The sequence below is a fragment of the Apteryx rowi genome, unplaced genomic scaffold, assembly GCF_003343035.1.
Source record: "Apteryx rowi isolate R43461 unplaced genomic scaffold, aptRow1 scaffold_1231, whole genome shotgun sequence".
Lineage (NCBI taxonomy): Eukaryota > Metazoa > Chordata > Aves > Apterygiformes > Apterygidae > Apteryx > Apteryx rowi.
In genome coordinates this window covers 7,627-32,202 of record NW_020447455.1, presented here as the reverse complement: position 1 = coordinate 32,202, position 24,576 = coordinate 7,627, and the positions used below count along the sequence as shown (strand labels likewise).

At 48.7% G+C, this 24,576-nt stretch overlaps 1 protein-coding gene across 1 annotated transcript; it reads right to left on the bottom strand.

Moving 5' to 3' along the window:
* Window positions 1–23,828, bottom strand: LOC112960879 (protein diaphanous homolog 1-like). Its single transcript, XM_026055527.1, has 11 exons — window positions 23,603–23,828; window positions 23,058–23,156; window positions 22,868–22,962; window positions 22,506–22,607; window positions 19,191–19,430; window positions 18,891–19,020; window positions 17,596–17,720; window positions 16,690–16,854; window positions 16,383–16,518; window positions 11,257–11,343; window positions 1–1,988 (listed from the first exon to the last, which is right to left on the bottom strand). The coding sequence occupies exons 1-11, from the start codon at window positions 23,826–23,828 to the stop codon at window positions 1,825–1,827; spliced, it is 1,569 nt and encodes a 522-aa protein (XP_025911312.1). The 3' UTR covers window positions 1–1,824.
* Between the last annotated feature and the right edge of the window lie 748 nt (window positions 23,829–24,576).

The following is a 24,576-nucleotide window of genomic DNA, read 5'->3' as shown; positions in this document are numbered from 1 at the left end:
TTCAACTTTACAAATGTATTAAGTTAAAACAACAACAAAATTCAATGTCTGGATGCCACAAGCTAGGGCAGAGCCATTCCCACCACAAAGTATTGCACCAACAGCCAGCACCCCGCAGTACAGACCTGGGGTCCTGCTGGGGGGGACCGTGCTCCTAAATACCTCTGGTGTCCAGCACCGCTCTGCATCTTGCTTTCCAAGCCCAAGCAGCTGCTCACATCAGAGTTGCTCAGCAGCACACATGCAATGATAACAGTCCCGCGAGGGGAGAGGTAAGTAGAGGCAGTATCTGAGCTACCTTACTGAAGGCCCAGGATGGAGAGGCTCAGCTGGAATGAACAAGGCAGCTCCTCTGATCTTGGGGCTGGGGGCTTCAAGCAGGTAGGCAGGTCCCCTCTGCACCCAGGGAGGGTCAGGACAGTGCAGCGCTCGTCCGGCTGGCACAGGGCACGGAGCTCAGGGAGGGGACTCCGAGGAGCATGCAAATGCTTCAGATATTTTCATCTTACATTCAAATTTTCTTTTAAAACAAAATCTGATACAAAAATAGATACATTTGCAAAGTGATTTTGTAGAACGAGGCTCCTGCCCTCATCACTGGGGCAGGGTGAGCGGGAGTCCGGCATGGCACAACACAACAGCTGAAGCAAGCAGCCTCAACAGGTCTGGGCCCCAGAGCGTAGCTCCCAGACCCTGGGCTACAGCCACACGAGGGGCTTACCACAAAAGACGACAGGCCGTGTTTTCCTGACACGGCATCCCGTGAAGATTGTACGCTGCTAAGAACTGCAGCCCCTGGTTTGTCCCGAGCAGATGTCACCGGGGGGCTGCGGCCAGTGCTTAGGTGTGTGCCACTGAGTGGGAAGAGTTTCTGACCTCAGGGCACAGAGTAACGCAGACTAATGCGCTTCACCTTAGTCCTCTTGGCTTCAAGACATGCAGAGGCAGCTACTGGAGTAGAAGCGGCTTCCTCCCCGCCCGCCCCGGCCATCAGCAGCAGGATCCTTCCCCTTCCCTTTGGGCACACGCATCGCTGTGTTCTTTCCAGCAGCAGGGAGGGCTCAGCTAAAGGACGCTAGTAATAAATAGAGCAAGCAGAGAGAAAGCAGGAAAGCAACAGGTCCTGAGGGAAACAAAGGCGCAGCTTCCCACCTCCGGCAGCTCAGGAATCGCTTCCTTCCCCAGCGGACAGCGGGATGAGGGCACAGAAGGTGCTGGTACAATAACACAACAGCATTTGGAGAAGTAGAAGTCCAGCTAAATTGGCCTACAGGGTTCCCTCCTGCAGAGAGGTGATGAAGGAACAGGCTAGGAGCCTCCAGTACTGGTAGAGAGTCACCTGGAGCAACAGAGCTTTGGCTGCTCTGGCTCATCAGCACGTCCCAAAGTAACAGAGACTAAAAAAGTCGGGGTTAAGGCAGCTTATAATGTCCCTGCTTTGGCACCCCAACATGGAGATATGTGTAGGTGGGGCTGTGGCTCTACCCTCTCTGTCCATGCCTCTTTCTGCCCAGTCTGCTCTACCACGCTCCTGCTGAGAAAAGGAGGGCTGCAGATGAAGTCCCTCCCCTTGGCGCCAAGCATGACTTCTGCTTGGCTAAAGCATTTTGCTCCTCAATTCTCTACAGAGGCAGACCAAAGACTGGAGAGGAGATCTAGAACAACAACAAAAGGCTCAAGCTGGCACAAGCAGCCCCAGGAGCAAGAAGGAAATAAAATTACCCCTCAGGCCCATGCACAGATTCCAGAGTGACCCAGTGTATTTTGTTTCCTCTGTAAAACTTTCAGTCCTGCAGGTTTCAGCCCTAGTCCAGGGCCCAAAGTCTAGCTCGAGCGGCTATTCATCTCCATGGTTTCCTCATGGACCTCTCCACCTGTTGTTTTCTCACTGTTCTTGAGCATCTTACTCGGTGCTGAACTCAAGGCATCATCCTTCATCAGCTCTGAAGCTAGCAGAGAGGTGACAGCACAGCCAGCTTTTCTTTTTGCTGCAAAAGAAAAAATTGTTAGAAACGGGAGAGAAACACCTCAAGGCTAGTTTTGGTACAGATCATCTTCCTCCAGGGCAGTGGCCAGCTGGATTGGAGAAAAGCCCCAGAACCACTTGGCCAACACTCCTCAAGACACTAGGAATCATGAAGCCACCGCCACAGGGACCAGAGCTGCAAAACACACATTGTTCAAAGGATGTAAGCACCATGAGGTAGGCCTGTGGAAGCTCAGTTTGGGGCGGCCAGGACCTATATGGTGAGATTAAACAAAGGCAAGAAGAATTGCTGGAAACATCTCCCACTTCAGATTTATGCTGGGTGGAAAAGTTTCCTGGAGGAAGATGTGGAGCATAAAGTTTGTGAGATGTTTGTAGGCAGACTAAGTATAGAAAAAACATCCGGCAGCCCCAGACAGCATGGCAACAGTGCTGAAGAGAGAACATCAAGAACACACTGGCAAGACAGGCAGAGGGGTCAGGAACACCAGATGGGAGATATCTGCTCTGCATCCACAGCATCAGGTAAGCATGGTGGAGGACCCAACTACTCGTGAGGTTGTGTCCTTGTGGTCCCCTCGCTCCTGGGACACAAACTCCTTAAAACCAGCAGCCTGATGACAGGAAAGGGGGTTTCCAATCTCAAGTGCGGCATTGCAGCTTGGGGTTCAAGACTCCTGCTGTAGTTGCAGTGAATACAGAAGTCTCAGCTCCCTAACTAGCAGCATTGTAACCCAAACAGGACTTCACGCCTCGCATGAGAGGTCCGTGTGCCACCCATGGGAGAGGAAAGCAATGGTCTAATGGAGAATACTGTCTCAGGTTCTTACTGGGTTGTGTCAGGAGAGGATTATAGCCCCGTGAATCCTCCCATGTTCTTCCATGTCCTATGCTTGGTCTCATGGTCTTATCCATTTAAGAACAGTACTACCTCCAAATGCAGCTGAGCTTTGGTGCCCCAGTAACAAGGGCCAGACAGCACATAACCCTTAAGATGTCTTTACAGCTTAAGGCCTGAGCTTATACAGATCATGATGCTATATGTTTGAGGCTGAGCCAAGCCAATAGCCCGGAATTAGAACAGCAGTTGTGCCCCACTGAGAGCATCTGTGGGCTTTGGGGCACTCAGCAAAAATAAGCCACAGTACTTTTGACAAGGCAAAGACATCAGCCACACCGTACCAGCTTGGTGAGCTGCAACACTCTACCAACACGTACACCCCTGCACAACACCTGGACTGCACAGCCACGTGAGCAGCGTGGGAAACGTGCACAGATGCTTTCTGCTCACTCCAACCAGCCACTGTGGGGTACGTTCAGGCAGGCACTGGCACATCCACGCTGGGGCACACACAGGCAGGCACGCACAAGCGCAATGTGCACAAGCTCCAACTGTGGTTCATGCACAAACTCCTCAGCTTGAATGTCCAGGAAGAAATATCTTGGCATTTGAGAGGAGAAGGAAGAAGAGAGGGGATGCTCTCAGGAATACAAAGCAGCAGCTGAATTACTGCCCAGAGATTGCAGACAAGAGAAATTAACTCTTTCAGGACTGAAAAACCTTTCAGCCCTTTCTCACGTGCAATTTGCCATGCAGCCTTTGGGAGCAGGCTTCTGAACACAAAGGGCAGGCATGCAAAACCACGCAGAGGAGACATGCAAATACAGCAGGGACTGGGAAGCTCCTGTACAGGATTTAAAGGCCTTTCAGAGACTGCTGAAATAACTACCACGAACCCATCTCCTCTTTCAGATCAACCTTGGCACACCTCTTTCCTCCATGCCTTGGAGCACCCCTGAAACCCCACCACCTCTCCTTGCAACGCATGCCTCTTCCTGCCCTGGTTCTATCTCCTAGCAATCAATAACTATTTTCAGAGATTTCTTAGATCTCTCCTCTCTCACGCACAAGAAGATCTCTCCTACATGGCTACAGACAGCAGCCAAATCCTAACATCTACCAAGGACCCTCCAGCCTGCCCCTGGCAGCACCTCTGAGCTTCTCTCCAGCGCAGTGCTACCACTACTACTTCTTTCCATGTGCCTCCAGTCCGACATTTGTGGTCCCTTTCTATGGTTTACCCTCATCACTCTCTCCCTCCCATCTGAAGCCACTCTGCTCCATGACTCACTGCTCTCTGTAATTTCTGCTTGCAGCCCAGATTGCCTCCCATCTTTTACCTGAATCCACACAAAAAAAATCAGTATACACTCCATTTCCAGTTAAATCCTTGCCCAAGAGCTAATTAGGTCTAGAAAGTTTCTTTTTGCATGCCTTGCCCATACCCACATCCTGCTGCTAATCTGCAAACTTCAGTCAAGTCCTTCCGTCCACTGCTTGTCTCTCAGATCTGAAGGGCTCACCCCCATCGCAATCCTCCAAGTCCGCAACCGAATGTAAGGGCACACACCGGCACAGCTCCCTTCCCCCACCCAATGTCCCCGAGGACCAAGATTGTGCCCCGGCATGGAGTACCCACCCTGGCGGGTAGAGAGTGAGTAACCAAGGCATTGAGGGTAGGACAGTGTCAGCTGGCTGCTCTCCCTGCCTGATGGATCACTGCAGCCCTGAGTCAGAAGCACAGAACACACCAGCAGGAAGGGAGGGGAATGAGGAGAGAGACAGCAAGAAACAGCCTGCTCCAGCCAGATCCCGAGAGCATGGAGTCCCACAGCCCAGCAGCATGAGCCAGCCTTTGGCTCCCGAGCAGGCAGCCAGGCTGGGTCATGCATTAGATCTGGAAAAGCACAGAAGTTTTTTACAGAAAAGTAAAAGGAAGAACCAGGAAGAGATGTAAACGCTTCCAAAGTCACCATTGAAAATGGCCCTTTTTTTAAAATCCACTCTGGAGGTATCGCTGGACTTGCAGCCTCAGACTACAAGCCTGTCTCAGTCTCCTCTTCTAACCCTCCCTGCCTGCAGCACACACGGGGTTACAGACACACGAGTGGGGGAGGGAAGAACAACATGCCCATGTGTTACCCGCTCAGGCGTATCCTCCTCCACCTCACAGAGGGACAGGAGAGAGTCTAGCAGAGGAAATAAGAGAGTCACCAGTCAGATTGCTTTCAGAGCCTGCTAGAACATACCTCCAAACCGGGGCAAGGGGACCAGAACAGTAGCGGTGCCTTCCCACCGTACGCAGGTCTCAGCCCTGAGACAAGAGCTGCTAGGTCCATGTCCTGCTGGGCCAAGCTCTGTACCTCCAGCTTTTGATGGCTGTGCAGCAGGTAGAGAGAGACCACTTATGGGTCTCCCTCAGACTAAAAAAGCAAGGGAAATGTGGATGTACACAGATCAAAAAGGGACCGACAGCCTCCAAAACCCAGACACTTGACTGTCTCCCTTCCCTTTCCAGGTTTGCTCGAGACATCCCCTTTGCAGGGTGGGGATTTCTCAGCGCTGACTCCTGGTGACAGGTTTTACACAGCCCTTGCAGGTGCTGCTGAAGGCGCAGCCACTCTCAAGCATCTCAGTGGGAGGTAGCTGCTGCTTAGGTTGCTTAGGTGCAGCTGTGGCCTGGGCAGTCCGAGGTCTGCTCTCCCACCCCGATACAGCGGCGACCGAGGACTAAGCGTTTGGTTTGTGCAGACAACACGGGAACCATTCATAGCTGTCGGGCTTTGTGCACTGATCCCTTCGGGGCTACAGCAGAAAGGACGGTAGGTGAGAGCTGTCCCACCAGCTGCCAGCTGGACCATACTGTAGCTAGACAGATCCAAAAGGAAGCAGGAGCCTGTAACTCAATGCACTCGATGGCACCTTCCTCCCTCTCCTTTGGCTAATCCTCCTCTCCTCGACAGCCTTCCTCTGATCCAGCGGCCCCCTCTCACTGCAAACGCCTGTACGGAGCTCAGTCTTGCTCGCACATACCCCGACCCCTTTTTTGCCCTTGGCCACCTCCTCTCCTGTGGGATGAGCCTATTCCTCTCCCAGGCTCCAGCACAAACCAGAAAGCTCTCACTCCTCCAGGCAGCCACTCTCCTCCTGCAGCCTGGCTCTCACCCAGACCAAATCCCTTCCCCCAACACACGATACCAAACCAGCAAGTTCTCTTAGAGACCAATCCTTTCATATCCGCTCCTCCTTGCGGGTCTCATAAATATCCTCTCACATCCCCCACTGATATTCTCTCATCTTTCTCCACCAGCAAATTCTCTCACGTCCTCCTACCTTTTTCTTCCATAAATACACTCAGTTGCTTTTTTAACCCATGTGAATTTTAAGCATCCGTAGCATGCTGTAAAGAGTGTTGTGTGAAATTGTATCTTTTCATTTACGCCCGCTCCTCCTAGCTTCATTTATGCCTCCAAGTTCCAGTTTAGAATTTCATAAACCTATTCATGCCCTGAGTCCCCTCCCCCTTTTCCGGACTGAAGAGTCCCAGGTCTGCTCAATCATCCTTGCTGCCTCTCTCTGCACCTTTTCTAATTCACCATGTCCTTCTGGAGGCAGGGGTACCAGAACTGCATGCAATATCCAAGATGCAGTCATAAAACAGATCTAAAACAAAACAACATTGCTATACCATGCCACGATTGCCATTCCTCTGCTTTTTTTCCCCAGGGATTCCTAGATCTCAAACTGGGCTTTTGGGTTTTGACTACTACAGAGCACTCAGCTGACATTGTCACAGATGTTTATTATTACTGTTATTGCTACTATTACTACTATTCACCCTCTTCCAGTCCACTTATGAATATCTTCAGTAGCATAGATTCCCATATGATTCCACTAGTGACCTTCTCACAGATGAAAATGGACTGTTTACTCCTTTGTTTCCTGTCTTGCAGCCCGTTATGTAACTGGCTAACATCATGTAAGGTCCTCCCTCTCGTCCCATGGGAACTTAATTCCTTTAGGAGACTTTGGTGAGACACCTAAGTTGAACGCCCTTTGGAAATTCCGCTGGGCTTTATCGACCGGACCCCCCCAAGCCATCTTCAGCAGCAGCAGGACAACACACTGGAGCTACTGGACTAAATTAGTATTTTTTTGAGCAATGAGCACTTACGGCAGGGCTGATGGATAACAGGACCAGCAAGCCCATGCCCAAATATGCATTCCTTGCTCATCCCCAGTAAATCCAATTCAACAGTGCAGTGGCTCTGCAGAGGACTGGCAAAACATTTGGGAAGATTTGGAGATTGCTGCCTCCTACTAGAGATACAGATTTTTGCCATGGTGTGATTGCTAACCCCAGAACGAGCCAAGGGAGAAGAACAGGTTACAGCCTTTGCCAGTGGTGCAACACCTACGTTAAGAATAGGTTTTATTCTCTACCACAAATCAGGCAACAAACTAAGCAATGGGGACTAGGAGGTAACTTGCCTGCTCTGCACGCTGTAGTTTTATCTTGTTTGAGGAAAGGGAGGCCCCCTTGCACCCAGCTAAGATACACATACGCCATTGCTCCCGTTCATGTTGGGCCACTATGTTTTGGATGCCTGGGCCAGCAGTGAGCTAGGGGTGGGAGGGGTGGATTCACGATTGATTTTCTGTGTTCACTTTGCTTTGTTGTGGAGAGCAGATGGCATGTGCGTGACGTCGAGGCTACAGAAAAAGGAGACCAGTTGAGTCACTTAAACCAGAAATCAATTCTGAATCATCAGGCTGAAACCATGACTAGAGGACAATTGCACAGCCAGACTGAAGGAGGACACTGAGCTACTGTGTGCACATCCTGTGACTCTCGTGGTCTGCACTCCTTTCTTAATGAGCTAGCTGGAACAATCCCCTTTTGCTGACCTCTCTCCCCCACAATGAGTCCTTTAAGCTATTAAGTAGAGTTCCCAGAGGCCTGGCGGCTTTTSCCATTCCTTTACAGTCTAGCAATGAAACTGCTAGTGATTGAATAGGCACAGCTGCCTACGAAGGAACAGGAGTCAAAGATCAGAGCTGACAAGATCTACACACAGAGCTTCTGTGTTCCTCAGCAGCCGTGACGAGGCAGGCTGAGGAGTGACGGGGGCTGGAGAAGAGCCCTGACAACTGGCGACACAGCAATGGGGAAGCATGATGTCCCACCGGGAAAGCTGAAGCAGTGCTCCTGAGGATCGCAAAGCTTCACATGGGAGACTGACAGGGATAAAGAGTCAGAAGTGAAGCATCTGTAGAAGTCCTAACTCAGGGGAGAAGCACCTTCTCCAGCAAGACCCTCCACAAACACAAGCTCCCAGGGCGCTACACGGCAATGCCAAAAGTGGGACCACACATTTGCTGCAGTCTGAAGGATTGTACAAAAATTGCCTTTTGAAAAGACAGTGGAAGAGAGAAAAATCCAGAAAGCAGCTAAAGGAAATCCCTTGGCAATATGCAGACTTCAGGCTTGTGTGTCTGAAACCCACCCCACTTCTACCTATGTGACATGGTGTAAAGGGAGCTCTCCTGCCCCTTGCAGCCAGAGGGGTCTGGTGCCAACGCTGACAGTGAGACTGAAGACTCCTGTTATAGCAGCAGGTCACTCCAAAGCCCCATTTGCTCAAATTGGCACAAGGTCTCCTTTCTCTCCTCGTTTTTTCCCCAGGAACAAACCACAGTTGCCTGAACCACAGGCGATCCCTCATCACCAGCCTCTCTGACAGCGCAGTACCTGGCATTCTGCAGGCAGTGAGTAATGGCCCCTTGTTTTTACAGGTGTGGAAAGGGAAATCCTCCCCCTCAAAGGGAAGCTGGATCTGAAACTGCTGCGAAGATGGCTAATGTCATCATAGGCTTCTGATTACATGCTGAGAGTTTCCTGCCAGTAGCCTGTGTTTGGAGAAAACAGGGCTGGCTTGGGGTAGGGGGGATGGACACCAGAACAAATCAAGTCATGGGAGGAAAAGGCCACAGAAGACACTATCAAGAAACAGCTAAGGAGGAGTATGGGAATACATGTGATGCTGTGCACACTGGTAATGCAGGTTTTGCATTGCCCTCACACCCAGTCACAGCCACAATCCCATCACTGGTGGGGTACCACAGGTGCCTTGCACTTGTAGCAGCACCAACTAACTTCTGCCATGCACACAACAAGACGACACACAAGCCTGACGTGACTGCAAGACTATGCTAATCACATATTAGCCTTAGGTCCTGCTGTGGCTAAAACGCAAAGGCAGTTCCTCCTTCCCAGGGGCTTGCTAGCAAGCGCTGGAGCTGAGCTCCAGGATCAGAGTCAGTGGTTGTGGGAGGGAGCTGTGCTGGGAGGCAGTGGAGGAGATTCCAACACATCCAGAGCTACTTTATGTTAACTCTCTATGATGGGGGGAGGCCAAGACCTGCCCCTTCACTCTTCCTCTCATGCCCTACATTAGCATCAAAGAATTAGTAAGGACGAAGATCCCTACCACAAATATTGACATCTGAAATCTTACAAACTATTGTCCAGAAGTAACACATTATCGGGTGCATTAGGACATGTATTGCTATCAGTTATCAAAATTTAATCTGCATCACCTACTGCTAGTGTGGGCAGAGCCCTCTCTCTTTTCGTTATCTACTCATGAACATCCACCTCTCCCTACTGCTCTGCAAGGCTCTGTGTTGGCTTATTCTTCAAAGAGATACCATCCTTGCTTTCTCACAAGGGCTTTGAGACCACTGGACTTTCCATCTTGACCCAACTCCTCAACCCTGGTTGAAACCTTCCTAAAACCCCAAAGTTCATAGCTGCCATTTTTGCTATTCCCTGTTCTGAAACAACTCCCCAGAGTCCAAGGAGTCTCACTTACGAAGCCTGAGCATCCTTGTCTAGCCCGTCTTGATTTTAAGCAACTCTTTTCAAAATCGCTTCATCTCTAATTTCTGTCCCTCCCTCTCTCTCAAAGCAGACAAGACTGTCAACTGCTTACTGTTTTCTCCTCTCTCAGTGTTTGCCCTTGCCTAACAACTGATAAAAGAAGAAACAGAAAGAAGTCTATCAGTTCTGCTCTCACCCCTTCTTCACTACACTCGAGATCCTGGGATATCTGCTCCTTTCTCTCTCAAAGTGTGGTTTTCCTCCCCACTCTGTGCTGTATGTTGCTCTGCCATCAGATCTGTGCTGCCTGGGACCTTTGTCAAACTTGTGATGCTCAAAACACTTATCTGATCCTTTACAGCAACTCAGTTCTGCAGCCGTCTGCACTAGACTCAAGCTTTCCCTTACTGAAAGGTTCAGTCACCCTTGCTCCCGTCATGTTGCAGAACACCCTGTTAATTTAAATCCTTGCCCCTTTGCCCCTCTTTTACTTGCAGAAACATCCCACTGTCGCTGCAGGCTGCTAAAATTGAATTGTAGATTTCTCTCAATGCTTCTCCTGACCCTCTTCCTATATTTGAGGAAGAAAAGTTGTAGCTTTGTCTCTTTTGCATCTCTGCTTCCTATAGAGCTCTGCTTTTCATTTTCCAAAGCCTTGGCTCAAAGATCTCCCTCTCACACTCTTCTACCTGGTCATCAGCTTGTGGCCACTTCTGTGGCACAAATACAGTGCCCCATGTCCTCGCTCCCAGTTTGTTTGGGTCCTGTTTTTTTTGAGCTAGACAACTGTAGTTTCTTTTCCATTCTGGCTACCTCAGGTCCAGAATTCTACACACAAGGAATGCTTTCACCAGCCCACACTCAAAGCTGAGATAACTGTAGCTGTCTTTCACATCGTTCTCCTTAAACCCAGTCACTTCTGAACCTGCTTTCAAGTTGTTTCCCTTTTCAGGACCCTCTTGATCTCTATTCCTTCTGCCCATAGTGCAACACAAGTCCCTTCTCTCTAAATTTTCATGTATCTTCTTGCAGCTGGATGTACCTCCATGTGTTTTACTACTGCTTCAACTCTATCTCTTTGCAAGTATTCCTGGCATGAATGCAACGGTCCTGTCTTGACCACGCTCATACATGTAAAAGCTACAATTCTATCTGATCAGCCTGGAAAGGAAATTCTGGAGTCCTGGTCCACATCACTGTGCAGGAGAAGAGCAGATAGCACATGAGAGTACACAGTGAAAGGTGCTGTGCAAGCCAGCACCAACAGAGTAGTGTAAAGAACCGTTCTGAAAATGGATTAAAAGGATGTAACGTAAATGGTGAGCAACTGCAGCAATACTAGCTGGATATCTCAACCATGCCATGGGTTTACTTGACAGCTGATCACCACCAGGAAGGAACAAACTCCAAATAGCAGCATACATTTTGTTGTTTTTTCCCCTGCTTCCCTCGCCAGCCTTGAAACGCCTGGAACGTCTCACACAAGGAACCCTGAGTTTTTTCCTCAGGGAGCAGAGTTAGCACATCACCGTGAGCAATACCTACCCTGGCGCGATTCCCTCTTCCTGCGGAACGCAGCTCCAGACTGCAAGGCCTCCAGCAGACTGTCCATCACTCCTGTCTCATCACCCTCTGCAAAGAAAACAGGATATCCAGTGAAATCCATGTGGCAGAAAAAGGGAGCAGACTCCAGCATCTGGGCTCCCTCATGGAGCTCAAATTTACTGAGCAACAGCCTCACACTCCTTTGTCTAAGGAAAATAGTATCCCTCTTTCTCCCCTATATTAGGGAAAGGGACAGCAAGTATTCCATGTCCTGATCCTCTGTGCTGACAAGTATGGGGCAAAACTCAGTTGTTTTTTTCCTCTCCCGACATACACTTTGAGGGGATGCTTTCATGCCCCATGGGTACCATGGCAGGTGGAAGGAGTCAATCTCCCCCTCTGTTCGAGCAGGGTTAAGTTGGGGCCCTCCTGTCCCCAGAGGACATCCTTTTCTCTGCACAGAGGAGGGGAAGCAACGGATTAGGATGCAGACTGCCTGGCAACATCTTCCTCTCCAAGGAGAAGAAAACAGGGACAGCTCAGGCAGGATTTTTGGCAAGTTCTCTGAAGCTTTTCTTTCCCTCAGAGATCCCAGCTGTTGGGTTATTTTGCTGCTGACTGAGGCCCCTCAGACTCTTCCATTAACCTCCCCCTGAGCATTCTCCCCCTCTGCTTGGCTCAGTTGTCTCCTTGCTCCTCTCCAATTGGAGTTCCAGATTGTTAATGCCAGCCACTGCCCTCTAGTCTCCCTTTCACTCTCTTGTTGGTACCCAGGCCACTAAGGAGATTAGCTTGGCCTCAGCTATGCTCCTTCCCTAGCGACAAGGATGTCACAGGGCTGGTAGCCCATGTGCCAGCAGTGGCACATGTGCTGCCACCGCACCAGCAGTGACTCCACAGGGCAGCAGGGGCATCGAATCTCTGGTTCTAGGCAGACGACAGAGCCCCCCCGCATCCCTCCTGGACATAGCCTTGTGCTGGTACAGCACAGGAGCAGTTTTTAAAAGGCCACTGAAAATCCAGTTCTAAACACAGCAGGACATTCCTGCTGCCGCTCTGGAAAGAGAGGAGGAGAGTGCTAGCTCTTTAACCCGTCTTGCTCCCAGTGCACATAGCTTGTGGCATGCCTTTAAGAGGAGCCTCTTGGCTTTTCTTGCTACCCTGCGTCAGAGGAGGTAGCAACAAGAGAGGAAAGATTCCTGCGCATCCTCCCTTTGCTTGCCCCGGAGATCGCAAGGCGCCGAAGCAGTTAATTCCGAATGCATGAGCGCTCTGCAAATCTCAGTTTCCATAACAACGGCTCCCAATGAAACCCAGAGCTATAAAATCCCATTAAACATCTGCCAGAGCCTGCCTATGCAGCCTGTGCAGGGTGCCACCTGCCGGCAAATCCACCCCGCCGTGCTGTCCTATATTCCCCATGCTGGGGCAGCAGGCAAGCAGCACCCAGCACCCCAGAAACACGGCCAGCCCTGGCTGAGATGGAAACAAGAGGAGGGACAGCGCTAGCATGCTAAGGAGGAAAGCTAGGGGCTTGAAACTTGGCTACCAGACCTGGCCTGTAAGCTACAGAAGGGAGCTTGCAATGCTCCTCCAAGTGTCTAGGCAGCAGGGTACAAGCAGGGTACAAGTCACCAGGGCCGTGGCAGGGGATCATAGGATACACACAGCACCGATCACTGCGACTTTGCCACCTAAGGCTGGCAGAGACACACCTCTTGGAGCAATCCAGTCCAAATTCACGCCAGGGACTCTTGTAAAGTTTGGATGGGCAGGATACAGTGACAGCAGTAGGCCATCAGCATCTATTACAGGTGATGCCTTCTAGTCTGCAATACTTATCAATCTGCTTATGCCAGTGGAGGCCTAAGAGGAGAGGCTAGGCTGCTGCGCAGGGTCTCTGAGGATGAGGCAGGACAGCAGTCCAAAGGGGACTTCAAACTGAACTCAGCCCAAGGCAGACAACAGGAAGACAGGAAGATAGAGAAAGGATGCTGGGAATCTGATGGTCCAGGGTCCCTGCCTAACTTTAGTAGATGAAGCCTAAATGCTTGCTCTTCAGATTTTGAGTGCCCAAGGGAATCTAAGCAACCTTTATGATAATTTACTTGATCAGAAGTTACATCTTTTCCTCTCCGTGTTTCTGTGACCCCCTGCAATACAAAAAGGCTTCTGCCAGCATGAACTCAGTTCTGTCCACAGTGCCAGACTCTGCGCTTGGGCAGCAAGGCACTCCTAGCAGCTCTGTTCTTGCAGATTGCCACCTCCTAAAGCTTCTCACCAGCTGGGGGTAGGAAGCTAGGGAGGTGCTGCACAAATCCTTTAAGGTGATGTTCCTGATGCCAGAACCCAAGAAATCCATGCTGGTTGTAGGTAAGAAAAGCAGTGCCAAGTTCAGTCTTGTATCACAGAAAGGGCTCTGATTACTGAGCAAACGAGGAGCTAACAGTGAGAAGATATTAGAGAGATGCTACTAATCATGGGGGAAGCAGTCTAGTAGAGAACAGGCACTACGTCTCAAGGGGAAGGTCTAAGAACAGCCACAGGAATAACCCATTTCCATATTCCTTTACCGGTGTTTAGCATTTTTAGATGCGAGGACCTGGATACACAGTGAATGGGTGTCTCTGCATATGAAGCTGACTGCAGGATTGCTCAGCCACAGATATTTATTGAATCATTTCCATACGAAACCCTGTACGAGCAAGTTGCTCCCCTGCTCTCAGCTTCAGAGGCACAGAAACTACAGCTTTTTGTTCTATTTGTGAATGCTGCTGAGTCACTTGGATCCTGGGAGGAAGACTCTCCTCTGCCAGAGGACTGGGAAGAAAGAAAGCAGTGAGTGAACAGTGCCTTCTTTGCCCCCCCATCATCTAACTCCATTGCCGGGGATGGGAGAGAAAACAGTCACAGGGACTAGCAGCAGCAGGAGACCTGGAAATTCTGGCATCTGCAGGAATTGGGGGAATCCAAAGGGGCCTTGGCTGAAAGCAGATACAGAATGAAAATACTCTTTTTGAGCTACAATTGTGGTTGCTGGCGCAGCTGCCGGCCAGACCCCCTTCCGAAAACCGTAACATGCCAGTGAGGGGATGGAAATCATTAACTCGTACGTTTGCATGTTTTAACTGTTTCCATCTCCCGCCACCTCTTAAATGAGCTCAGACTTCTTAAGATTTCAAGCTCTCGGATGCTGGGCCTCCCCCCCCAGAGCAGCAGGCAGGAGTTGAGAGAACAACTAATGGAGAGCACACTGCTCCCTCTCCCCTCCTCCCCAAATGCTCTAAAAGGCAGAAACCACGGGCACACAGCTTTTCTGGGGAGGCCTGCAAGAGTAGACGGTCAGAACAGAAGCCAAACAACATCCAGGAGAAACCCAGAGCAGTTTGACATTTCTCAATGCATTATTTCAAAATGCAGAGGCTCAGAGGGAATGGAAAGAAAACCCGAGTTTTGCAAACGAAGCAGCTGGCTGCGAACACCACAGTGATCTAGGAATGATGCAGAGACAGGGTGGGGACCTCTGTCAGCATAACCCTGCTAGTCACTGAACACGCATTTAGCAGGCTGGCAAGTTTTTCTGTGGCAAGCCAAGCCCTTAAGGTCCACGAGCTCAGCTGTGATGACAATGCAGGTCTGCAGCTTTATCTGCTCACGTTCTGGGTCAGGACCACCTTGTTAAAGGAGGCAAAGCAGTGGGAGGCAGGGAGGAATGTGAGCTGGTGAGGCATTTCACTGCATGAGTTCAGGAGGAGGGGATGCATTCAGGAAATCCAAAGGCACAGGAAATCAATGGAGAGGGACAGTAATTGAGTCCATATGTTGTAACAAAAGAATGCAGCTGGTAGAAGGGAACAGACTGTAAGCGAGGAAGCCTGTGCTGGGGGGACAGCCGAGCACTTAGCAAGCAAAGTTACATTTTGGACCAAGAACCAAAGCAGAGAGCTTTGCAGCGGCCTTTGAAATCATACTAGCCACACTGCAGATGAAGCTAAGACGGGCTGCTTGTCACTCATGCGCTCCTCCAGGCTGGACTTTCAAGACTGTACCTGTCTTAGCTATGTGTCAGGGGACTTCCGAACAAACTCAATAACATCTTCATGAATCAGTTAATATTGCGTAAGGCCACAGAAACGGCTGATTTACTCTGAACTGACAGGGGTATATTCATACCGGTGTCATTGCCTAGTGTATTCGGGAGTTAGGAAGGAAAGTGAATAGTATGGACAACCCTAACATCAAAACATGATCTTGCCATTCATCAGCAATGCCAGAAGGGATGTCAGGTCTGCTCTATTCCCTGGAAGTTGTAAAACTGTAGCGTAGGAGTATCTACTGCTGTGCAGACTGACCCACTCAGAAGTTAGGGCACTGAAGGGATGAGGAAAGGGGAATCCTTTCCCGTAGCTCAGACTAACTCACAAGGCTATCCCACAGAGCTGCATCTGAACTAAGTACTTCCAGGCTCATGAAACAGCTCTGGGAGAGCTCATATGATTGTTTATGACCTTTTCCCCCCTCACTTTTTAAATAAATTTGCAAAGAAATCTGAAACGCATGTGGTTGGAATAGATGAGTCTAATGCCAGACTTCTGCACTAGTAGAACAGCGTACAGTAGAACTGTTTGGAAAGCGGGGAGACATGAGCGCTCACGCTAATAGGCATCAGGCCTCAAAAAAAACAAGGGAAGAGACAGAGCACAGGACCATAGCACTGAATTCTTGCCCATTTTGTCCTATTACTTTTGGTGTGTAATGCAAATTTCTGCATTTTATTTAGATGAGCAGTCCCCTCAAAAAGGCTCTCAAGTTCAGCCAGGTTCTCTGTACCCTAGTAGGCTTTGCACATCTCTGGAGATGGGTTTATTGCGACTCACCTAACCCCCATGTTTAAAGCTCTCGTGCAAATCTCCAAGCTGCTGTTCACAAGCACAGAACTTCACCTGAGTAATATTACTCAATTTCTTACTGAGAGGATATCCCCAAACCTCCATCTCTTAGAATCCAACTCCAGAACATTTATTTTCAATTCTCGCACACACTGTGTTCTCTGCACACACTGTTAGTAGGGCTGTGCATCGAGTCCAAAACCTCTGCTGTCCCCAAAACCCAATTACATCTCGTACCTGCATTCATGTCTATCAGCTGTTCTCTCTTCTGCTGCTTCTCCTTTCGTTCCTTCTCAGCCTTCTCCTTCGCCAGCTTCGCTCGGCGCATCTTCTCTTCTGTTTCACGCCGCTTCTGATTCTCCTTGACAGCTTGCTGTAAACAGGAGAAACAGATGCTTAGGGGTTGCACGACGGAGGGGGTGCAGGAAAGAACACACAAAGGCAGTTAACATTCCTCTTTGGAAGAAGAGTAAAAAGTGTGGTAGATCTGGACAATGAAGGAAACAGAGCCAAGGATAAGAGGAGGAAAGGGCATCTTGCTCACCAGAAACATATTTCTGAAGTTGTTCAGATCCATGAAAAAGTCCTCAATAGATGTTTTCTTGGGGTCAAACAAAAAGTACTGGCCCAGCTCCTTAAAGAGGTTCTCCATGTTTGAGTGCATCATTCGCAGTTTGTTGTACTGCTCCTTGGCATCCTTAATAAAGCTGTGAAATCCAGAAGTCAAGGAACATAAGCCAGTTGCTAGGCAGAAAGCATGAGAGTGAGCAACAGATCAGATATACTCCACCATCACCAGACTGTGATGCTGAGATGAACCCAGCCTAATCTGTTCAGTGTTTGGGTGAGGCTTCAGCTTCCTGTGTCAAAGGAAAAAATAGGAATATGCAGCTCCCAAGCAAGCAGCATCGTTCTTGTACTCCACCTCACAGCCTGGATTACAATTCCAAAACACACTCCTGCAAGTGCCTCTTACAAAAGCCAGATTTCATGGTACAGCCCCCCCCCCCCCAACCGCACCACAGTACAGCAGGCAGCAGTGCAGCTGCGCCCAGACACCCACGCAACTCAGCAGAGCCCCTCTGCAAGAACACAACACTCCCAGCCTGCCCATCAACCTGGATGTGCTTCAGGGACTCCAGGAACGCAGCAGCCAGCTCACTTTTAGAACACAACTGAACAGAGCGACAATCCCTTTGCCCAAAGCTGCCACCAAGATCCAGAACAACAGAGATCCCCTGCTGATGGCAAATAGCGTCCCTGGGGCAAATGCAAGATCCTCCAAAACTATATAGTAACACTCCTTATGCATCATGACAGAAAGGCCTTTTTCCATACAACAGGCCCTTCTGCTCTCTCCCCCTCCAGACTTTGCTGAGCCTTGTGAATCCCTTCTGCCATAGCTCACACCCATTTTGGAACATCTTTCTTCCTACAAGCAAAAGGATATTGTCATTTTTTCCACAAATTTGTCCTTTTCGTCTGTAGCAGCTGGAAAACTCTCAATATCGCGTTCCACATCCGAAATCTGTTTCTTCATCATGTCCAAATTTTTCTGCAAGTTCTCAGCAGACACTGAAAAAGACCCCCCAAAAGACATAAAAATAGAGAAGGACATTCCCAAAATATTTACTTGAAACAGGAGCAGGGTTTCTATCCTGCAACTGCTATCAGGACTGCATATGTACCCCTGAAAACATGTCTGACGTCTGCCAGAAGTGTGGCTCATCCCAATTTAGGCTCAGGCAAATCACACTCATTGATGATTAACTGCTGCAAAACAACACCTCAGTGCTCCAAAAACCTGAACAGCAGATCTTTGAGGAAATATGGCAGTTTCTGCTCCCAGACAAAGAAAGGAGAAACCTCTGGTACGAGTACAAACCCCAAGTTATACCAGCCAGCCCCATCGTTCTCTACTCTCCTTTTCTGCAGTATTTTGGTAGGGGAGACATGACGGGAAAGCCCTCCATGCTTTAACAATATCCAGTCCCTAAAATATTAAAAGGAACTTCTTTTTGACTTAAAGCTGTTTAAAGACTGAAGGCCCCAAGACTGGGTATCTGCAAAGACACTGTGAAGCTACCTGCCTACCTCTGCTGCTCAGTAGCACCGGGACAAGAGAAAGGACACTGTCATACCAGCAATGTCATTACATGTTAGAAGGATGCTAATAGCTGAAAGGAAACATTAGAGCAGAACCAGGGAAACACTGACAGGTAAGCTGAAGAGCACAGTCCTGGGTGGGTGGTGGTGGGGGCAGCAGTAGTCAGGCATGCTGCAGAGAGCTTTCATCCTCTCTCCAAGAAGGATACATCTGCAGTCTGCATCCTGCTGTTGAGACTCAATTTCCTTCCTCCCTGGATACTGACTCAGCACAAGCAGCTCTTTATCACAAGACAAAACAATGGGTATCCTTCCTTCCAGGCATCGTATCCGTTTATTTCATTGATGCTTCCCTCACTACTCTGCACAGTAAAGCACAGCCACAGCAATTATTTAATAGGGAAAAGGCTGCTACTGTAACAACAGAAATAATGCATCTTTGGGAAGCAGCCTCAGACTTTGCAGCCACCTTCCATCTAACACCCACAGACATATAAACAAACTTCAACTATCTTCATTCAGAAATGCCTAGATCCCCTGTCCCCAGTCACGCCAAACATCCATCTTCTGCTCTCCTAAAAAGAAACCGCAAGGGCTCCCTGTGCACCCAGCCACGGGCCACCTGCCCTACTGCAGTACCTCGACTGGCCTTTTCCACGTGGATGAGCTCATCAGGAAATGTCAGCAGTTTGGGGTGGGACTGTTCACACTGTTCAGCCACGAAGTGCAGCAGCGTTAACTTCTGATCTGAGGACTTTGTGTCTCGGAGCTGGTAATGAAAAAAAAAAAAAACCAACAAACTCGTCGCAAGAGCAGGACTGTACAGAAAGCATTTAAAGATTAGCCAGCAGTTATTTCCAGCCCCATATGCAGGCGGCTAGGAAATAAACACAGAGGGTACGAATCAGTTCCCTGAGCTGCCCGTAGGAAAGCACTCACCTTGCAGAGAAAGCTGATGTTGAAGCCAAAGGCACCAGCATTCCTAGAGCCTGCGTTCATGAAGTTGCCCACCAGCAGAATAAACTCCAGCAGGCCTGAGAAACTCTCACTCTTGCGGACCTCCTCGCAGGCTGCCGTCACCGAGACGATTTCAGGTTTGATGTTCTCTACCTGCTCATTGAACTGCAGCTTGAAGAGGATGGCATTGAGACGGGGCCGGAGACGAGAAACTGAGCTAATCTGAGAAGGGAACGGGAGAGGAAAAGTGTTCACACATAAGGGGAGGGGGAAACTGAGGTGGTCTGAGAAAGAAGGGGAAGAGAACAGACAGTTACTCACCACTAATTATAGCTCTATATGGACCCACTCTCTAGGAGTGGGTGTCATACCTCCAGAGTCCCAAAGATACTCCAGAGCAATCGCCCTTCAGAGACTCACGTCCAGTCATGCATTAGGTACCTCGTTTTAACTGAAAAGATTGAGCCTACACACCATATCATAACTCAGACCCACTCTACCAAGCAAAAAATTAAGTCAAAGTGACGGAGGAGGCAGGTGAGTAGCAGCACTGGATGCACGTACACACCAGGAGCAGCAGTCAGCAACCTTTTCCTTTGCACAAAGTCACCATTGCCAATTCCCACTTGAAAGATCAAATCCAAAAAACATTAAAGTGATGCCTACAGTCCCACAGACTTCAGACGTATCAAGCACTTGTTTCACACTGACCTGAGTCAAAGCCCAACGTAGCTACAAGCACTGAAATCAGCAGGAGAATAATGTAGAAGTATTTATTTAAAGAGAGATGAAGAGATGCTTCTCAAGATAAGCATTGACTGATCTAGTCTCAAGGGACTATCACCAAGCACATCGGTGCCACAGGATCCTTCGGCAGCGCAGGCATGTCTCTGAAGCAGCTGCAGCTTGTTAGGCAAGGCCTTCTGCTTTTAACTCCCGACTACCACATGACTGAATGCAGACAGCTACCAAACAAGAACTGCCTGTTACTTGTGCTGCTTCTCAATTTGTTACAGCCATACAAACCGTTTTCTAAACGGTTGGGTTCTGCCCCCAGAGTGATTTCACGTTCAGATCACAAAACCCCGCCTTGGGCAAGCTCTCTGGAAAGGAAACTATCTCAGAGCAAACATATGTTATCATGGCCAGGAATGGGCTTAAAAGTTACTCGTGAGCCTGGGGAAGGGGATTGTGTTCAGACTCCCGACATTAGACAGATTACAGACAGCTGGGTATAGGGACAAGAGACTTCCAAAAAGAGCATCAGCAAGGGCTGAATGATGGCAGAATCAGCATCCTTTGTGGAGAAAGTCATTCTAAACATTAAGTGCATCTTAACTGTAAGAATCCTATTTTGATCAATAAAGTGAAAAAAATAGGAACAGGACATTGCTGAGGTATTCCATCCTTCCCATACTTCTCAGGGTTCATAAAGGTTCCAGAATTAGTAACAAGATCAGATTTATTTTCTACTCTGCTGTTTCTGATGAGCAGCACTCTCAATTGAAGTCAGAGTCTCAGCTCTTGGAGAACTTGTCCTCTTTACAGAATTCATCGGACACATGGCTCTAGCCTTCCTCTTTCCCAGCCTTCTCTCTTGCTGCCTTATATTCTACAGCAAGCAAGGTAAAATTGGATTGTGCAAACTTAATGGTTCTGTTAAAAAAGGCTTTTTGGATCTGATAATTTGAAACCTTCTTGCACTGAAGGAAGAAGAAGAAAAAAAATCCTGTTCCGAGTTTCCTTCTGACCAAAGTTTTATTTGCTGGAATTAAATGTGGCTGAAGAAATGGACTAATTTTGTTGGACTTCTACAGGCCACCAGATCCTTTTACATTTCGAGCATGAGGTTTCTCAGATGTGGACAGCCTAAAGTACTGTGTCTCAAGAAGACTATATTTGAGACCCTCTCAAAATGTTTGGGGAGGACAAATTGGGAGCTCTTGATTCTTCATTTTTTTTCTTGCCTTTAAAAAAGGAGGAACCCAAGTAACCATACACTTCATGAAAGTTTGTACTCAAGGAACAAGAGCAGGGTGAACAGATTTTCTACAACACAGATACAAGGACCTTTCATACCATTTGTATCCAAAAATCCATCAGGTCCAAAATTTACTCATCTAGATTCCCCACATAAAGTGAGATAATAAAAGCTACCAGTTCCACAGGGAGAGTCAGCCTATTTGGAAACCTAGATAATAAAGTTGGTCCTGACAAAGCAGCCCAAAGAGAATTACTTCTATCCAAGCAGGTTAAATACGTTAACAACTTTTTTGACAAATTAAGCATAGTATTTAAATTCATCTCTGGTCAGTTGTAAGGATGCTAAAAGGCATTATCAACAAGCAAAAAGGAAAGAAAAAGACTTCAGAAACAAAGTCCCTACCTGAAAGACATGATGTGTAGCAGAGAGACTAGGTAGAAGAGACTTTCTAATTGTTATTTATCTTGAATGCATGTAAAGGCTTAAAAATGAGACCTAGAAGTCCTAAAGTTGCACAGTGCCTTCACCTGTGTAATGCTAAGTTCTTCCCATTTGCAAATCCAAAGCCTCTCCTTTGTATTCCCCCACTCCCTGCAGTCTGCTTTTCACTTACAGCCCTGCAAACTCTACCCCCAGGCTCTGGGGCAGTGCTCTGAACCTCAGGCCTTGCACTGGTGCACTGTGAAACGGTCATTAGGTCTAATGTGCTGGGTTTTGCAGTGGGAAGTGATTGCCACCGATGGGTGGATTGTCCTTCCTTTGCCACCCCTCGCTTTGTAGCTTTAGTCTGTAACCTTATACTAGGGAACAGAGTGCTCAGTATATAACAATAGGAGACAATGGCACTTAAGCAACCAATACACATGACCTGATGACGGACAACACAAAGGTTAACAGCCAGTTAGCATTGCAACAGCCTCACCTGATCAAAGCCTGCTCCAATCAACACTATTAGCCTAACGAGTGAGTCTCCCTAATGGGGAGACTGAGCAGGGCCTGAAGAAACCAATAGTTACTGTGGGAAAGGTATTTGGGGGACAAAGAAGGCTCATTTGGGGAGACTTGCATTGTCTCTCCTCCTGGTTGGCTCCTGGGGAGAGTCTTCCCTTTCCCAGAAATAAATCTGGGTGCTGTTAGCCTGTCTGATGATCCTTTGTGCAACACTAGACAGAGGAAATTCAGAGACAGCACAAGGAATGCGGAGGTGGAGTGGGACATCACACAAGGAACAAACCAGTGAAAAATACAATTTTTCAGTTAGAGAAAGGTGCCGATTGATCTTTCTTTGCCTGAGTAGAGGAAAAGGCACTCACCACAACTCCAAACTGCTCAGACTCTGCCAGGTCATTGTATTCATCCTTCAGCTCTGCAAGCATCTTCAGCTGCTCTGGCTCTGGCATTTGCTTAATCAAATTCTACAAGAGAAATGCATACATCCGTGGCACAGGGCTGCCTGAACCAGCACCCAACACATGCAACCAATGGAGAAGTCCAAATGACAGAGCAGAAATAGCTCCCTTACACTCTGTGACCCTCCCACACAAGAAAGGAAGGGGATAAAAACTTAATAGAGCTCTGTAGTGAACAAGGTCACTCTCTCCCAAATTGCAGTGCAGCAGAAGTTAGGAAACAGCTGCCCACAAAAATCTCTCTCCTGCACAGTCCACACTCTCACCTGAACCATGGACTCAGTCAGCACAGTCTCATTCACCTCCAGGATTACAGTCTTGATCTCTTCATAAGGCATACGGAATGATCCCAGAAAAATGGCTGCCAGGACCCAAAGAGAAGCACAGGTCAATTTTTAGGGACAATATCCTGCCAAGTGCTTAAAAGGAAACGGTCCCTGATTTTGTCATACTCACACAGGTTCTGGGCAGTCTTCGAATCCAACACTTTCAGCTCCTTGACTTTTTTCTTTTGAGTTGTCTTTTTCTCCTCTCCACCCTCCTGGTCTTTCTTTGCTGTGAGTACAGAAAACACAGGTAAGTTGTAAAAAGCTGAACGCGCATGAGCTTTTATTCATATAATGTCTGAACAGAACTGCCCTAGTATTCAGTGACAAAGCTCTGGCTAGTCTATAAAACAAATGCTTACAAAGGGGTGGAGAAAGCTCAGAGTGCTGCTCTCCTTGGCCTTGTCACAGACATGGACACAGGCTTTACTCTCCCACGAAAAGAAAGAACAAACCCGGCTAAGTACTGCTATTGCCTTAAATAAAAGCAGAGACTTCAGACCAAGGTGACAACATCCACCCGTACATCAGAGCTCAATGCGAGACACTGAATGCATGGAATTTGCGATGTCCTGCATAGGAAAGGAGGCACAGCAGATGCCCAGTGTCATCACAGTCCCTGGACCTTCTTAGGACCTCTAAAGCCTGTTAACAATCCCCTCCTCCGTGTTACACTCGTCTCCGAGACCGTCACAGACACTCCCTTCTCTGGGAGCATGAATAGTTCAACCAGCTCTCCTGGAATGGGCATTCCTGGGACTTGCACATCTAGGAACACTGAAGGGTTTGGACCTTGTCCTGCAACACCCTCTGCCAGCTGCCGTACCAGGAGAGGGATGACTAAGGCATCCTCCTGCATAGAGGCCCAAACACTCACTGCTTCATTGGCTGCAAGTGACATTGCGGGTTGGAAGGAGCAGCCGAACCTCCCTTGTCCCATGGCAACCTCACAAGCCATGTAGCTCATACACTGAGGCCAGCAGGGACACAAGCTGGCAGGTGAGACCATGGAAGAAGGAGCTTAACAGCTCTGCTACACCACTCTGCAGTGTGGCTCCAGTTCCACAGCCCATGTCCAAAAGGGGACAGTCCTTCCTACTGCACCCCAACTCTGCAAATGAGGAGCAGCATGGAAACACAACCCTGCCGTGTCCTGCAGGGTGCTCCTCCTTCAATACTTTGGGCGCAGGGACGACTGGAGCCTGTAGCACCCTCAGCATCGCTGCCCAGGAACAAGGCAGGGGAGGACGAGCACCTCTTCCCTTGGAGCTAACCCGTGGCTGCGCTGCTCCTCCAAGCCTTCACCCTCAGACATGTGCTGACACCCCAGGCTAGCGCGCAGACAGCACGGCTGCTGCAGGCACAGATTCACTGACCTATTTTCATATATGTGGGCATGCACATGATCACAAGCAAAGGGCACTACTGCTGCTTAGGGATATTTAAAGGAAAAGACACTCATATAGCTATGCCCAGAAGCCACAATCATTCTTAGGACAAAGATATTCATTATCTTCCCGAGAAGCATCCTTGCGAAGGGCTGTAGGAAGAAGAAAAGGCACAGACCACATGGCTAAAAAAGGCAAAACAAAAAGCCCCATCAAGCTGTGAAATCACATTTTTTTAAGCAAGCAACAGAATTGCTGGAG